The sequence below is a fragment of the Tetrao urogallus genome (assembly GCF_951394365.1).
Source record: "Tetrao urogallus genome assembly, chromosome: 5".
Lineage (NCBI taxonomy): Eukaryota > Metazoa > Chordata > Aves > Galliformes > Phasianidae > Tetrao > Tetrao urogallus.
In genome coordinates, this window is record NC_136818.1 from 39,954,017 (window position 1) to 39,971,388 (window position 17,372).

Below are 17,372 nucleotides of genomic sequence, written 5' to 3' on the forward strand. Positions count from 1 at the left end.
TACATAGCCAAAATGGCCCTCTTCCATTAAGTAGATTTTGATTCAACACTTTCCCATTACTGTTGTCTTGAAAAAACTTTTTAGGTCTGTAATGTTGTGTAGCAGTGAGTTCTATGGTTTAACAGTGCACTCTATAAAAAAGTAGATGTCTTCTGATATTTGATACATTGTCTTGATATCCTGTGCTTCAGAGAAGCAGTGATCACTCTTAATACTTTCTATGCTGCTTTGTTTATATAGCATATTGTTTGACATTTAACCTTGTAGAGTTTCACTATTCCTTACACTGTTGGTGCCCTTATCACTCCTGTGCCTTTTCAGGTTGTACTTTACCCCTTTAAAGCTATGTAGATGAGAACTGCACAGTATATTCAATAGTAATGCTCCCTCTTCTTTTCTCTCCTCCTTTTTCTACTGATTCCTGACACTACTGAGCACACTTAAGAGTATTACAGAGCTATCTGTAATGGAACCAGGATCTCTATTTTGAGTTGAAGTGGCTAATTCAGAGTTTCCATCTTTCCCCCATGTGCTTCACTTTGCATTTGAGCAAAAGAATTTCATCCACCATTCATGTTGCTCAGCCAGTGATTACTGTGAAATCTTTCTACAGAACTTTATATTCAGCTTTCACTGTAGTAGGCTTAGCACTGCCGGATAGGATCATTCCTTTCTGCTGCTCACCTTCCAGCTTGTTGGCACTGAAGACCACAAGCATCTATGTTTGTATTGGTGAAAGTGAACAACTGATAGTTCTGATTTGTTTCCTTGATTTTAGCAGAGTTTTGAATAGAGCAGTGGCAGTGTGCAGTGGTTTGTTTGCTCCTGTTATATTTTATGTTCTAGTCAAGCCTTTGCCATCTTGCTGCTTTTTTTCTGAGTTACTCATTTCTCACCTTTATGTTCAAGCCCACAACTTGCAGTGTATTCCCACCTTCCCAAGAACCATGCTCTGTGCTTATGTGTGGTTTTACCATCAAGATCCAGTTCTCTTCCACTTATGCCATGTGCAGCACTTGAACAGCAATAGTTTTTACTTCTCAAATCATGTATTTGTGGTTCTTGTTCTTTTTAGCAGGGCAGGCCTTCAGCACGACAGAGTCCTCCATATCCAGCACTGCACTCAAGCAATCTCTGGTTACAGCCAGAGCAGAGAACCCCTGCACTCAGTTTAAGTTAGCAGCCGGAGGAGGCTGACCGGGCAAATATGAAATTCAGGCATATATGAGTTTGCTTTATTATATCTGAAGTATCTGCGAGCTTGGATATGATTCCCAAGTATTCCTTTTTGACTGCAAGGAAAGGAAGGGGAGGAGAGCAGAGGATGAGGTGACAGACCAGTGATGGGTACCCATCACTGAGCCACTGCCCACAGGAGCCGGCAGTGACAATAAGCTGCTGTCTGTGCTGCTGCCTCCTTTCTTGTGTGCAAATGAAAATAGCTAACGAAATGCGAGCGTTTAGAACATCCTTGTGGGAACGGAGATGGGCAGTGCTGCTGCTCTCATACATAGCCGAAAAGCCTCCCTGCAGACTTGCATCTGAATGGCTTGCTTCGCATTTTAAGTGCTTTATAGCAAGCAGCAAGGGATTTAATAATGACACTTTAAAAAACCCGTGCTGCTAGGGTGTATTGTTTCATAGATCCATTTCCAACATCTGTTCTCTGAAGGGACATCTGAGGGGACAGCAGATCGGCGGCCGCTTTGCGCCCTGACAAAAGGCTGCCGTGATAACGACCCGGGAGAAGGACGAGTGGTCCAGCCTTGATATTAAAGCATACTGCTCGCCCCTTCCTTCGGGAAAGGAGCACCGAAAATCATGGATGGCTTTTAATGGAAGGGGTGGAGGTGGGGAGAGCAGGGCACGGTTTCCCCTCGCAGAAGGCCGTTTTCTCGCTCTTCGGTCGCTGCCTCACGGCCCTTCGGCCACGAGCGGAGGACGGAGAGAAGCTCCCTCTTCCAGCCGAAACAAGAGCAAAAAGGTGATTTCTGTGTCACCTCCTCAGCTGAAGAGCTCCAGGCGGAACGGACCACCCGCCTCCCTTCCACTGCCTCGGGCCCGCTCCCTCTCAAGCACTCCTGGGGCGGCGGGAGCGCAGGAGCCGCTCCCCCGGCCCCGAGCCCGCCCCGGGGCGCGCGGCGCTGCCGCCTGCCGCCCGCTGCCCGGGGGCGGGCGGGGAATCCCGCTCCTGCCGCGGGGATCCAGGGCGCGTTTTGCCGCCTGCCGAGAGGGCTCGGTGCGGCGAGCGCCCCGCCGAGCCGCCCCCTCCCCGCTCCCTCCCGGAGGGTCCGGCCAGGGGCGACGCCGAGAGCACGTTTCGCGGCCCGGCGCCACCGAGGCTCCGTCTGCCGCGCTGGGCTCACCGCGCCATGGGGACAGGCAGCGAGGCGTGAGCATGACCCGCTCCGAGCCCAGCCCAGCCATGCCCGCGTCGCCCCTTCCTGTTAGCCGTGGTACGTACGTGGGACGACGCGTTGCTTTCTCCTTCTCCCTTTCCCCCCCTCCCCCCCCCAGCCCACACACTTTTTATTCTTTGCAATACTCCCTTCTCTCCCGGCCCGGTGTGGAACCGAGGCGGGGAGGGGAGGCCGCTGCCGGCCTGGGGGGAGGACGAGTCCGGTCTGCGCCGGAGCCTTCCTGGAAACGGAGAGACGGAGGGGCGAGCGGGGCACCTAGCCCGGAGAGCCGGGACCCTCAGCCACTCCCGCAAAACGGCAGGGGAGCGGGGACGCGCTGCGTTCTCCTCCTCCGAGGGTGCCGCATCCCCTCGGCGAGCCCCGGGCTGCGGCGGGAGCGGCCCCAGCCTCGGCCCCTTTGTCTGCCCCCTGCAGCCCCGCTGCGGGCCGTGGGGCCACGAGGAGCCTCGGCGGGCCTGCCCCTGCCCTGCCCTGCCCGGCCTCTGCCCGCTCCCGCAGCGGGCGGCGGTGCGCGCACAGCCACGCGTGGCCAGGGCGGTGCAGCCTCAGGGTCCGGCCGGAGCCCTTCTTGCAGTAGCGAGGAATCGTGCACTCGCAGAACTGGGTAGCTAGAGCTCCCAGTGACCAAGAAGGCTTACGGGGCAAAGGTGTCTCTTTAAATTTTAGAGGGGGAACCTGTGAAAATAATTTTGAAAAATCATCCGAGTAATGGCCCTTCCTTGCAGTGCTCCGTGCTCTTTTTAAGGCACTTTCGTGGAGAGGCAGAGGGCTATTCCACGCAGTAATCACCTTGTTTTCATTAATGTCAGTCAACGCAAATTAAGCGTGGAGATGGAATCCAGAAAGCGTGGCGTTGGCCATGGGGCTGGGCGGCAGCCCGGTGCCCGGCTGGGAGAAAGCGAGGCTCTGCCCCCGAGCGGTGCTCCCTCCGGCAGTGCAGGGGTGGGAGCGAGGCGGCTGCCGGCTGGAGGGGGCCCGGGGACAGCGGGCAGGGCCGGGCTGCACTCAGCAGGTAATCGGGGAGGAATTCGTGGCGAGCACCCAGGAGCTCGCTGATATCAGGGATTTCTGTAGAAACTTCTCTGGGTACTAATTTCCAATCGCCACTGATGGTATTTTGTTGTGGCTGTCGTGCAACCCGTGGTTGCCGAAGCTGGTCTAAGCATCTCCCTCCTGCTTTCAATTACTTACATTTCAGAACACCTTTCAGGCTGAAAATTTCCAAGCTTAATCTTTGCCTGAAGGTTCTCTCCTCCACCTCCCCCTTCTTTTAATTGAGTTTGAGATAAGGTGATCCAGTTAGGGTTGTTTTTAAAGGTAAAGTCTTCAAGGAAGGGAGTCAAACATTGTCAGAAAGAAAGGCACTGTTTAAAGCACCAGAAAAGTATATTTAAGGGGGGAATATGATTAGCTTAGGGGTTTTTACTTGCTATTTTTATTTAGTAAGTACCTGGAGCTGTATGGTGGAAGGGGTTTGATTTGATGAGTCTCAAAAACTTAATTAAATCTTTTTACTTATTTGCATTTCTCCCCATTAAGGTCAGTGTTGGGCTGCGCAGAACAGGTTAAAGTGGAGGCACGCTCCTGCCTGGCTCCAAGGAGTGATGCTCACACATGTGGCGTGAGCCTTCACAATGGATTTCTGCTGCCAATAGTTTGCTTGAGGTTTAATCTGGTTTTGTGGTTTCAGCATGCATGGTTCCTTGCAACTGGTTTTCTTTTTTTTTTTTGGTGGTGTTTTCCCCCTGATTCACTCACTGAGCAGGTTTCAAAAGTTTATACTGAAGTCATTACGCTGCAATATTCTAGATACCCTCACTTCCTGCTGAATTCAGTGAGCCAGAGTGCATGCTTCACTGCAGCCCTCTGCTCCCCCTGCAGTGGGGGAAGTAGGACTTGGGGGCAGTCCTGCTTAAGTCATGTGGCACCTACTGCCCCTAGAGCAGAGGTGGGATTCTGAAGCCAGGAGAGACAAAAAGTAGAATGAAGCAAAGGTCTTGGTGCACAACCTACTGAACATGTGCAGGAAAAGGGTTTTGCTTTCAAGATGCATCCTGCAGTGCCTGCCCCAGGTTTGCTGTTAAACTGCTGGAAAGTGTTGTTTTAAGTCGAAGTTTTACGTATGTGGATAAAATATGTCCATTTTGCTCAAGAATGGTAACGATCCTGGAAAGCAAGGTGGCAGGTGTATGCACAGTAAAACAGAAAGCAGCTCCTGAAGGGTGTATGAGGCTGCAGCTCTGTTTGAAGCAGTGTTTCTGCAGAAGGAGAGCTCCGAGAGGCTGCGTGGCGGTGAGCAGCAGGCAGTGGGCTCTGCTGCCAAGGGAGAGCCTCTGCGAGAGCGTGCATGAAACAGTTCCTGGTCCTGAGTTTCGTTTTTATTTCTTAACCAAAACCAAATGGATACTCAAGGATTAAAGAAGGGGGAGGGTAAATTAAAGCTAATTCCCTCCTCTTAACCCATTTCCCTTCTTTTCATATACAAAGTGTTGTACAAAACAGTCAGAACAGTAGATACAGAGAATGGAGCAAGATTGAAAAGTGGGCTGACTTTAGTACAGCTGGGAAGGACATCTAGATGATAGGATACAGTTCCAAGAGGGCTGAAAAAAGATTTCGTGCATTGCATAGGGTCAGCTTTTCTAGTTTCTGTCTTCCAGTGTCTGTTGTGTCTTCCTTTTAGAACACTCGCTGCTGGTAATGAGATGCTTCTCCATTCAAAAATGTAGATAAGAGGTTGTATGACAACTTCTAAGTGAAATGGTGACCCCTATTGCTTGGGACCTGTGTATTGTTATTTAAAAAGGCTTTCATGAAAGTTCCTAGGTCTTGTTCCCCCACCGGGCTAATCTCAAGTGATTTTTAAAAAGACATTTAAACACTGAAACAAAGTGCATTAAATTGGTTCATTCTGGCTGTAGTGAAACCAGGCTCAGCTAGTCCAAGCTGTGTGATTTTTCCCATACAGTTGTGTTTTTTTCAAGGGTCACTTACTTTCTTTTCTGATGTCAGATAAAGCCTGCCACCATTTTATGAAAACTCATTTTTAAGTTTTCCACCTAGTTATGAAACAGCATCTTAATGAATGAAAAGGAAAATTCCTTTCTTTTTATTATTCTGTGCAAAGAAAATGGAAGTAAGAGAAGCATTTTAAAAATATATTTTTATTGTTTTTCCTGGAGGCATTCCATAGGGTTAAATCCCCCCCATTGTCTTGCAGGCAATATTCTCATTATAACTGTCTATAATTTTGACCTAGTTGGGACTAAAAGATTTAGCTCTTGATTAGCTTTTTAGCAGTATTTGCTGAGGATTGTAGCAGTCAGTGGGATTGCTCCAGATTTATTGCTGAAAGCAAAACTTAAGATACTGGCCTTACAGCCAGCTTTTGGTTTTGCACATGAGTTAAAAGAGAAATCAACTCAAGTCACAATCAGCTTCAGGATGCACTATTACTGTCTGGGGCAGTTCCCTGCTAACCCTCCTGTACTTATTACCCACATTACTTTATAGGGACTGTCCTGACTGACTCTGCTCTCAGGAAGGGACTGGGGGGGGGAGGGGTCCCATCTGACTTGGAATTCAGAAGAGACCACTGAAGTCAGTTTTCCTCTCCAGGATGACGAGAACTTACAAGTTATTGCGTTAAGCCATTAGATTTGTATTTGATAATCCTGCAATTGACATGGGTATTTTGGTAATAGGATTTCTTGGTTTGAAATGTGACTGTCCCGAAGAAGTTACATGAGGCAATTTGCAACTCCTGCAGGCATCAACACAACGGCACTGCCTGCCATTTACATGGAAAAGGGAGGGTAAAACATTCTGTAGTGCTACAGAAAACAAATCTCGAATACTGAGCTTGTAGCTACCTAATTCTGGGATGCTGGATGTGGCAGAGTAAACATAACAGCAACAACATAAAAGTAGTTTTACTAGAAACTTTGTTTTTTCTTTCTTTTCTTTTCTTTTTTTTTTTTAATCTAGCAATTGTGGTTATTGTGGCAGAGCAGAACTCATCAGGAGTATGGGGGTTTCTTCAAGGGGAAGCAAAGCCCTGATGCTGACAGGCATTTCTCCCAAGAGGCTACTGTCACCATGGAGGTCAGGTGCTCTGTTCCAGATGGGTAAAACTGGAGTCCAGTATTAAAAGAAAAGAAAAAAAGATATACATCCTTTAGAGAGCTACTGCGCAGATCTCTTCTAAAGAAAAATTCTTTCCAGTGACAAAATTGAAACAAAATGCATAAAGTTGCTACTGTTTTCCATATGTCCCTGTATTGTCTCTGACAAATGCCAACAGCCTTTTCCATCACAGTACTACCTCAGTATTATGTATTCCTTCCAGACAGGTGTGGAGGTTTTTTTTGTTTGTTTGTTTCTTTGTTTTGTTGCTGTTTTGTTTTTGTTAAAAACAAAGCAGGATGATCTTGCTTCTTCAGTCTTGAAGCATCTGTGTTGAAATCTCTAAATGCAGGTAAAGACATATCACATAATCATGATTTTAAAGAAAAATTAAGTTTTGTAAGATTGTTATAAATGAAGCTTCTGATCGGTAGTTTTGCAAATAATGCTTCCCAAACTTCTACAACAGCAGTGGCAAATGTTCATGTAGAAAAGTAGCATGAACAAAGCTTTAAACACATTCAGTATCTTCAAAAATCCAGTTGCAGTTTCCATTCTTGATCTCCTGTTTTCTCTCCCCCTTCTACTTCTGTTTCAGAGCTGATAAAGAGAAAAGGCTTTATTTCCTTTCTTCTGCTCCCCTCATGAATCACACATTTCCATGCTACCTGGCCCTTATTTGCTTGCGCTCTTTCTTGCTCTCCTGGCTATAGTGTCTGAAAGTGGCTCACATTTCCTCTCCTAGCACTGTTATGTAGCACCGTACACTAATGGCTACCAATGGGCTATCTGCTGCTTGTTTGCAGCTGGCTTTGCAGCCCTCCAGGCTGTTCTTTGGAGCCTCTTTTCATCAAAACCACAAGAAAGTGGGCAGCCCTTTGCAGACTGCCAACAGCTGTTTCATGGACCTGTTAACATGCTGCTGATGCCTCTTTGATGCTCAGTTTGTGGAGTGACTGGTAATGGCCATATCCCTCTTCCTCCATACTGCTCCAGAAAAGGGTAAGGGAAGGAAAGCACTCAAATTACTCTAACTTCAGGTTTGTATTTAGTGTATTTCAGCGTCCCAGCCAACTTTTGTGGAGCACTTCTGTGAGAACTGTTTAGGTCTTTTAGGAATGGCTTTTGAAACATTGCCTGCAACGACGGATGGCTGTACGTGTGTATTTAGTCACTCTGGGTCACGTCTCCTCGTGCAATGCCATTAGCTTGTTTGATGTGAGTGGTTAGCTTTGTTTTCTGACGTGACCTTAGAAGTGCCTTGAGCCTTTTGCTGTACTGCATTGCTGACTCCAAAATGATGTTTGAGCGCATGGAAAAAGTGCTGCCTCAGTAATGTTAGTTTGGTATGCTCCTGTAAGATGCAGAGGAGATACAGAATGATCACAGCATGTTTACATAGACACATGACATACGGGATTTACATTTTGTAGCACAGAAGATCTTTCAGCTTACTGCAGAACAGATGAGCTGGGCTTCAAAGAGCTTTAAATAAGCTGCTCAGAAGAGAGTGGGGAGTTACTGTTAGGTTTTTCAAGTATTGTGACTGTGCAGCCTGTTGATGGCTGTGACAGAATTAGAGACGAGTTTGCTGCCAGCATGCTGGCTAGGAGCAGTGGGAGCTGGTAGTCCTGTGCAGCAGCCATGTACGGTAGATCTACTACACCCTTTGTGCTTAGATGGGTTCTTGTAGTCTGGGGATGTGTTCTTGCAGAGCTTGCCCTTTGCAAGCCCCATGCCGTTGTTTGCCCAATGCAAGCTGAACCTGGGCACCATGGTAGTGTTACGAGTTTCTGAGGTTCTAGGTAGGCTGGGTTGCATCAGCAGGGCTCTGCCTTCCTTCAGTGGAGCTCAGACTGGGCTGTGGGTAAGCCCAGCCATGGTAACATCTCTCTGCTGGCTTCAGCACGGGATGGAGGTCATGTGGAAGACAGTGCTCAGTTTCTCTTGCCTTTTGAAGTGGTGGGGTTTGGGCCTGGCAGCACTCTTCTTCCTTTTTCTTCCTTTAGGAGCTCTTTTTTACTTCCTTTAGAGATAAACTGTGTATTTAACAGAATTTATTTATATTTAAACAAACAAAGAAAGAAAAGCAACCCATCTTTCGGAAAATTGCTCTGGAGCCAGAAGAGTCTGTTGTCTCCTCTGAGATGCATGGGTTGTGCTTGGGGGTTTGGACACTTTTTCATCACAGTCATATTTGAAGACAAAAGCTTAGGATAAATATTATGGTGTTTTGTTGATGGCAAATATGGTTGTGGTCATGATCATGAAGCAGAGGTGATTTCTTGCATAATACATTTGACATTGCTGGAAAGGACCATGGCTTGCAATCTAGTACAGCATGCTTGTACATGATCCCAGGAAATAACATTTGGAAAGGCAATTCTTCCATGATCCAGTTACCCCCGTGAGTACAAATTAAAAGTCTTTAGAGAGGTATAGTTATTTCTCCAATTTTAACCTGGATATGTACTATGATGGGCAGCCAATGGATGAGATGTCCTTGTGCTGGTGTATGGGTGCCTGTAGCACCAGCTGAACTCAGCTTTGTTGTTGTTTGTTTCCCAAATGACCATACAGTAATAGCTTTATGCTCCAAAGCATATTTGAAGATGTAAATTTTAGCTGTCCTTACCCAAGGAGAGCGGTGGTTAACAAACCACCAATAAGACTGAGAATGTTCAAACATCTTAAAATTGATGTAAAATGGTAAATATGAATCGCTGCATGATCAGCTGAACTTCTTTATTAGTTTTCTAGGCATTCAGGCAAGCTTTCCATTTTGCAGTCCACTAATACTTTCAAAGCTTTCATGCTGATTTTGCTTAATGTCTAATACTGGTATTTCAAGTTCTAGCTATGTATTTTTGATCAGTCAGCTTAATATACATGCTTTCTCCATTAATTAGATTTACATTAATGTTATTTTATCTTTTTCTGTTTCAGAGTTGACTCTGTATTGCTACAGAGACCCGCAATGGGAGTGTGCAGTTTTCTGTTGAAAAATTCTCTCAAGAGCTCATGATTTTTTTCCATCTCTCCTCTTAACATTTCTACTACTCCGCAGACATGGCTCACCACGCAAGGCCTTCCAGATTAGCCAAAAAGGAAGAGATAGGCAAAAAGAAAACTAACCAGGGTAAAAAGAAATCTAGCCAAGTGAGAAAGAAAACCGCAAAGACTTCCACAAAAGCTGTTAGTTCTGGAAAAGGCAAAAAGCCGGCACAAGAAAAAGATGTTAAGAAAAAGCAGCAAGAAAAGAAACCAATCATGAGCTCTTCAGGTAGATTTCTCAGGAGCAGTGTCACCAGAACCTTGTCTGGAACACCTTGGGTGAGTTTGGAGAAAGCTGACAATATCCTCTTTCATAGCCAGGAAGCTTTCAACATCAATGGTTTTACAATGTCTCTTCGTAACCGATCATTCTCCCGTAGATTTTCTCAAGCTCCAACAATTGCAAAACCCAGAAAAGCTGCAGCACAAAAAAAGCTAGAAACAAAGGAAAAACATGAACAAGCTCTGGCAGTAGTAGAAGACAAAAATGTTGAAGCATCCGAAAATGTGTTGGAACAGAATTTAGCACAAGATGAATTAGCTTCTCTGCCTGTAGAGGATATTCCGTGCAGTGTAGATGAAGAGCCTGCTGCCATGTGTGCTGGTCAAGAAGAGGAGGGAGAAATACCTGAAATGAAGAACTCTGTTCCAAGCACCCAAGTGACTGATGATAATACAGCAGAGTCAGAGGTGGAGTATGAGCACGAAGACCTGCCCTGTGAGCAGACGCTCATTGATCTCAATGCAAGTAGTGCAGCTGAAGCATCTGCTGAAGATGCTGCATTGGTGCTTCTGTCTTCTGATTCCATAACCACCTCTGAATCAAACTCGAAGGTGTGTATAGAGACTCCCTTCGACCTGGTGCCTAACAGTAAAGAACCTGACTCTGATTCTATTGATACCTCAGACCCCAGTTCAGCTGTGCTGTTAGAAGAGTTGGTCCCACTTGCTGAATTCCACACTGAAGCAGAGTCAGACCTGGTGCTAGCCAGTGAAGAACGCTACTCAAATTCTGCACCCACAGTTACCTCTGAGTTAAATTCACAAGAATGTTTAGAAGATTTGAGCTCATTTTCAGAGTCCTGCATAAAAGCAGATGGGAATTTGAAGTCTGAGAATGAAGATCTTGGTTCACATGAAGCTGCCACTGGATCAAATTCACTTTTACGTTTTGAAAGTGTAAGTTCACTTGTGGAATCTGACATGAAACTCGTGGATTTTATGCCCATTCACAAAGAGATTGACTCATGTTCAGATCTGAGCTGTACAGTAGGGAATACAGAATCAGACTCAAAAAACATATTTACAGTAAGCGAACCAGTTTCCGATACCTCTTTAACTAATATTGAAGTGGGGGATATTGAACAATTTGTTACATGTATTGATGCAGAGACATTAATTTTGAATTCAGGTTATGTCCCTGCTTTATCATCAGATATAGAAAAACGAGCAGTCGATGAACTCTCCAGTGAGAGTTCCAGAAAATTCTCTGAAGGTTTTGTTTCAGAGTTGCCTTCAAGCACAGAAATCTCTGTTCTTGCCTTAGAAAAAGCCATAAATGCAGATTTGCCAGTTGATTCGAGACTGCAGCAGAATGATTATTCATCACAGCTGGAAAGTGTTGGAATAAGCTTGAATTTGGTTCAGGACAACGTGAGCAACAGCACTCAAACAGTTGAGGCCTCAGGGCCATCCTCTCTTACAAATCCGGCTGGCAGTCACCCTCTTGCATATTCAACTCTGCTCCCTATGTTAGAGAAAAAGAAACGAAGGCGTTGTGGAGTCTGTGAGCCCTGTCTGCGGAAAACAAATTGTGAAGAATGCAGCTGTTGCAGGAAGCGCAAAACCAGTCACCGGATATGTAAAAAGAGAAAATGTGAAGAACTGAAAAAGCCACCACCACCAATCACACTACCTCTTGAGGTAAGCCAGAAAAGTCTCAAATTAAGTCACGATTTGGAGGATTGAGGTATATCTGAAAACACTGCAGAGGGGGGTTGTTGTACAGATTTAGAGAACTTAGGGTTTCTTTTGGAGCTAGCAAGTTACTTTGACTTGCTATCCAGAGATGCGTAGAAGTGAACTAGAGTTACTAGTTACTAGAGGAAAACAAAAAAAAGAGAGGCAAGATTGGCTTTAACTCTGTGTTCCAAATACCGGTGTACTGGCTACAGCAATTGAGGGCATGAAAAGGTTAGAAGGATTTAAGTACAAAATGTGAGGAGTGGGGAAATGAGGGGATAGTCTTAGGATACCCTAAGTTCTTAGGGAAAGGGCTTGTATTTCAAAATAGCTAAGAAAAAGAAGGTAAAAGGTAGAAGAAGGAAGGCTGTGTGCTCTTTAAAGTGATTTGCTTGTGATTACACATTTGGTAGAAACAAATCAATAAACTTCAGGACAGGATTAGAGCTGCCTTTTTCCCCTTTCACATCTCTCTGCCTTTCTAACTGTCTGTTCTTCTGTTTCTTTCATTTCATTTTTCCCGCCTCTCTTACTTTGTATGTCTTACCACATATTCCCCACGTATTCTCTTTCTGTTCCTTACTCATTTTTCTGATCCATAAGTGTTTTATAACCCAGGTCATTACTTTTGGACCAAAGATGAGGGGAAAAGACATTCTGTATGCCCTTGTGATAACAGCCCTGGCCTTCTGAGAGATTTCAGTTCAAGATCAGGCTTTAAATCAGGTAAGTAGGGAATTGAACACAGATTTCCCATATCCCAGCTGAATTCCCTGACCTCTGAGCTGCAGTGCTAGCCTCTGCCTGCTCCTGGAAGTTCATATGGTTGAACAGAGACTGAGCCGTGGAGAGGGAGATGCTGTCGCAGTTGTTAAGTTGCTGGGACATTTGCCTTGGGATGTGGGAAACTCGGGTTCAAGTCTCTGCACCAGCATGTGCTCTGTGCTCTCTGAGCAGTTCACACTGCAGGGAATGCACCTGCAAAATATTTCTGAACAGCAGCTTCATTAAAACAGTGTGTTCTTACAACAGATAGAAATCCCAGTTTGCTGCGGAGCTCTCAGGAGACCTCCTGTTTCCAGCCCTCTGTCCGGTACTTGCTAAGGTTTGCAGATGTGCCTGTTCTGTTTTCACAGTAGGAAGGCAAAGAGAAGAGTCCCATAGCAGTGAAGGGTTATGATATGTGTACAGGCTTTGGGCAGGAAGTGTATTTTAAATTAAAATGCTTAGAGAAGAAGGTTTAAGCAGGTGGGCTTACAGTTCATTAAAAATCCTTTACGTCTCGACTGCTCATAGAGAGTGAAGTGAAGTGAGTGAAGGTACAACTAACACGTGACTTGAAGATGTAATTGAGCAATAAAGGTGATAGAGACTGATGCTGACTTCTTGCAGAAAGAGAGTAGCAACATTAAAACCTTGTTGGCTAAACATTGGCTAAACAAGGTTTAGCCAATGGAGCTAAAGAAGCTTGTGGAAGAGAATTGATGGAACTGATGTAGGAAGTGATTGAAAAGCCATGATTTAGAAAAGGTTTTGGCAGGGTCAATGAAAGAAGCACTCCAGCTTTTCTGTCAACCTTTGTTTTCCAGGCTAAATGTTCTTCTTTTATTGTTGCTCAGTCTGACCTTCTCCTTGCAGATATGCTTTGCCCCTTCACCTCTTTCCTCTTCAGGCACTCCTTTTTCTTTCTTTACGAGGAATTTCTTGTTTATATTCCTTTGGCAGTTTATTTCTTGTGTGCTTTTGTTTTATTAAATTGGTCACATTTTGTTCAATGCATTTAGAGCTGCACCAGAGGCCTCCTTCATTACTTGTTAAATTTTGTATGAACTTTGAATACTGCATAGAGGAAATGAAGTATTCCTGACATTTAACAACATGTCAGGTATTTTCTCATAAAACTGTATTTGAATGAAACCTGGTGCCTGTTCAGATGTTCCTAGGAGCAAGTCTGGTCTCTCATATTCTATAGAAGCACCGCTCAGAGGAAAATGAAAGAGGAAACTATTTCTGCAGCGTGTGTGTTGCGAGAGTGCTTTGAAAATGTTGAGATATAGGGGGTGAGGTGGGGGGATGGGAAGCACTGCGCAGGCAGCTATCCTTCAGATAAGACTTTAGCACTCTGAAAGGGAATCCCGTTGTGTTTTCTCAGACCGAGATGAGGTTGGGACTACAGCAGTTGAGATTTCCATGCCAGCGATGTGTCACAAATAGAGGGCAGCTGGGGAAAAAGTCTGTAGGTCTCTGTCCATGGTATAGAAAGGAAACAAAGCAATTAAAGAGAAAATAGGTTGGCTTCAGTGCATTCCTCGTTTGGAGGAGCTGTGCGTCTCTGTCTCGTGTTGGTGGAATGTAAGCATTTTTTAGAGGTGATTCACTGGGAGGAGGGTGTAAGGGGATAGACGTTCTCTGCGTGAGCATAGTTTAAACATTGATGTTTTGCCTTAAAGGGAATTATTTCTTTTGACTTTAACTAAACAATGCAGAAGTCGGCAAAGTGGATGAGAGCTGTGTGTTGAATGGCTCTAGGACAGCTGGTGCAGGGGTTCAAAAGTCCCTGCGTGCCGCTTTAAAAAGAAAAAAAAGCTTTTTAAAGAATAACAGCCACATAAACCTTAAGTGATATGTTACCGTGCTACCTTGTTGAATGGAATGGGTTTTTCTGGGATTCAATGTGGGAAAGGTCCAGAATGGCAGTGCTGCTTCTCCAGCAGCACTACTGCAGGGAGCCTTGCTTAGGCATGGGTGGAGAAAATGACCTGCAGTATATAGGTAAAATGGTTGGGCGTCACTGCTTTCTGGGGGAGCAGTCAGGTAAGTGAGAGGTGACAGTAGGCATTGAAAAGGAGAGGAAAAAGGTTTTATGCTGCATTATCGTCCCACTCTGGGTGAATAATGCAGGAACACTCCGCAGTGAAAAGAGCATTTTGACAAGTTCCACCTACACAGGAGTGTGGAAATTTTACATTTTCTCTTGTCTCCAAGACTGCCATGTTCTGCAATAACATGGTACTTGTTGGAGGCTGTTTTGCAGCTATTTTCTACCAAAAAGTGCATTTTATCTCAAGAGGTGGTCTGGTTTGCTGCTATTGCACCATCGTGCACACCTTGGCAGTGTGGATAGGTTGCAGGTCGGGGCTCGATAGGTTGCAAAAGCAGCATAGGAGGGTGGTGCGGAATTTGTATTGCCTTCTCCTGGGGAAGAAGCATTAGCAGGGGCCGGCGTTGCTGAGGTGCCTGCATTTTGGGGCTGCACCTGGGCGGGAGCCCTGTCCCACTGCCAGCCTCTCCTGGGGAGAGTTTGTCTGCACGTGGGTGACAGCGATGGCCCCTGGAGGCTCCGTGGGACCTGGCCTCACCCCGGTGCCCTGAGACATCTCATACAGCGGCAATAATCTGAGAAATGGGGAAATACGGATCAACGATACGGCCTGTTTCCTTCTGAGTTTTAACGTGCCGCCCAAAGCCCAGGCGTATTTAAGGAGCGTGCTGCAATTAGGGGAGGCTGGGAGCTTTCCAGCAGCCGCTCTTGTGTTTTGAATGGGAAATGCTGATTTAATGGAGAGCCCCGCAGCTGCTCTCTGTCTGGGCTGAGCCGTTTGGGGAAAGCTTCTCGGGGCCGACGTGAGATTCCGCTTGAACCTCAGCGAGGGCAGAGGGCCGTGCTGGCCGGGGCGCGGTGCACCTGGGCTGCAGGACCGGGCGCTCCTCTTCTGCGTACATGCAGTTAAAGCCCCTCAGCGGCGCGGCATGGGCTCCCCCTCCCCGCCCCTCCCTCACGGTCGGCCGCGTGCACGCGCCGCGCGGGGGCCGTGTCCTCGCCTGACCCTGCGTGCCGCAGCCCTCGCGGGGGCCGCGCCCGGGCCCTCGCGACCCGCCGTGCGCGCGCCGAGGCGGGGGCGCGCGGGGGCGGCGCCGGCTCCGTGTCCGCGCCGCGTCTTGCCGGCGGCCGCCCGTACAGCAGCCCCTTTGTCCGGACGGGGCCGGCGCGAGCGCGAGGGAGGCCGCGGGGGGGCGCTGCATTGCCGCGGCGTCCCATTGGCTGGGCCGGACATAGGCTTCGGGCGCGCGCGGCGCGCGGCCTCGTGAGGGGGCGGGGGGGGGGGGCGAGCGCCGCCGATCCCGCGGCTCGTGCCCGCGCCGCCGCGAGGGGAGGGGAGAGCTCCGCTGCGGCAGGAAGCAAGATGGCCGCCTGGTGGGCGCCGCCGTGAGGAATGCGGGGCACCAGCGAGGTCGGCTCCGGGGGGGCGGCGGGGCCTCTCCCCTCTGCCGTCTCCGGCGTCGCCGCGTGTCGGGGTGGCGGCGGAGGGGCCGCGTAGAGCCGACGCCGGTCCGCCGAGGTGCCGCATGTGAAGCACTCGGGTATTTGAGAAATATTGCAGTTCGATAATAAAACTGGAGGCGTCTGCTTTTGTGACCACCGCTTATTCTGCAATTTGATGTTTTTTTAGGTTCTAACTGAAAACAAAAGACCTCAGAGGAGGAAGCAAAGAGTTTTTAAGGTAACCGATGATTGCTTTAATATTTCTCCCTCACGTTAAGCGGCGTTTGTCGTCACGTACAGCAGGAAATCGAGGGTTACGCGCTGGGACGCGGCGCTTCCAGCCCTTCAGCGGCTTAGCTAATTTTAACGGCACAGAACATTTTCTTTTTTTTGCCTTTCCCTGTCCCCCCTCCCCCCATCCCCCATCCCAGCATGTTGCACACACACCGGAGCCTCTATGCGGGGCGCTGCGGCCGGGACGTTGGCTTCCCATTGTGCTGTGAGCCGCTTCGCCCTCCGTGTTCCTTCCCCACTTGCAGAAGTACCGGCTGAATGCTGGGGGTGTTCAGCGTTCGGATCGGAGGGCGAGGAGTCTTTGCTATCACGTAAACTGAATTAATGGCATAGGAAGCTTCATGCTTCAGTTACGGTGGTTTTGATTTCCTTTTTTCTTTAAACTTTAGAACGCCTCAAGTGAAACTGAAAATTCTATAAACTTACTGGGGCCTTCGGTTCACGTGGTAAGGTTTCGGCAGGGCTCTTAAGATGGCTATCTTGCATAGTAACAAAAGATTGGTGCTTCAACTCAACTGTTTCAGCTTGTTGTAACAAAATATGAGTTTACTACACTTGTGCCTAACAGGTAGCAGATTCCTACTGCATTTCTCAGTTTGCTTTTATTCTGTGTAGAAATAAGTTCTGATTTCTGTTCTTTCAAACTAAAATACTAAGGGGTGGATGCTGAAACTGTGAAAAGAAGCTAAAGAAAATAAGAAGTATGTGATGTTTTTGAACTTACTTGACAACTTTTTTCTTGACACAGAGTGCAGCTGAATGGGATCTAAGTTAGTTTAGCATTGTTTCAGTACAGAAACATTTCAGAAATTGTTGGACGTGGTGAATGTGATAAATGCTGAATGCAGTGTGATTTGATTTGAAATCATCACGACTCCATAGCAGCTTTGTCTTCACTGTTACACGTCAGAGAAACTTGCTCAGTGGAGTCCTAAGTTTGTAAGACAAAGTTAAGTAAAAAGTTAAGAATAAGTAAGGAGAAAATAAGCTTTCTTGGCTTGCAAGTGTGTCTGACCTCTGTGTGCCTCTCTGTGGGTGTAGCTGTGCAAACCATCTCCCCGTATGCCTACAGGAATGGTGACTGTACAGCAATAATAAGCGTTCTTCTTTTATAACACTTATTAATCCATGACATTTAAATATTTCATTAAGTCATAGATGTGCTCTTAATTGCTTAATTTTAGTGACTGCTTCTTCTGCAGGATAGTACATAGATGTAGTTAAAACTTCAGCATTTGTTCATTTTGTGCAGT

At 46.8% G+C, this 17,372-nt stretch overlaps 1 protein-coding gene across 1 annotated transcript in view; it reads left to right on the forward strand.

Annotated features, from left to right (window-relative positions):
* Window positions 1–9,614: 9,614 nt before the first annotated feature.
* Window positions 9,615–17,372, forward strand: part of TET1 (tet methylcytosine dioxygenase 1) — a gene marked incomplete at both ends in the record, with an annotated part of 57,238 nt that continues 49,480 nt past the window's right edge. The window contains 2 exons of the mRNA XM_079535989.1: window positions 9,615–11,522; window positions 16,013–16,063. Coding sequence (XP_079392115.1) covers window positions 9,615–11,522; window positions 16,013–16,063 — 1,959 coding nt within the window. The remainder of the gene's footprint in view (window positions 11,523–16,012; window positions 16,064–17,372) is intronic.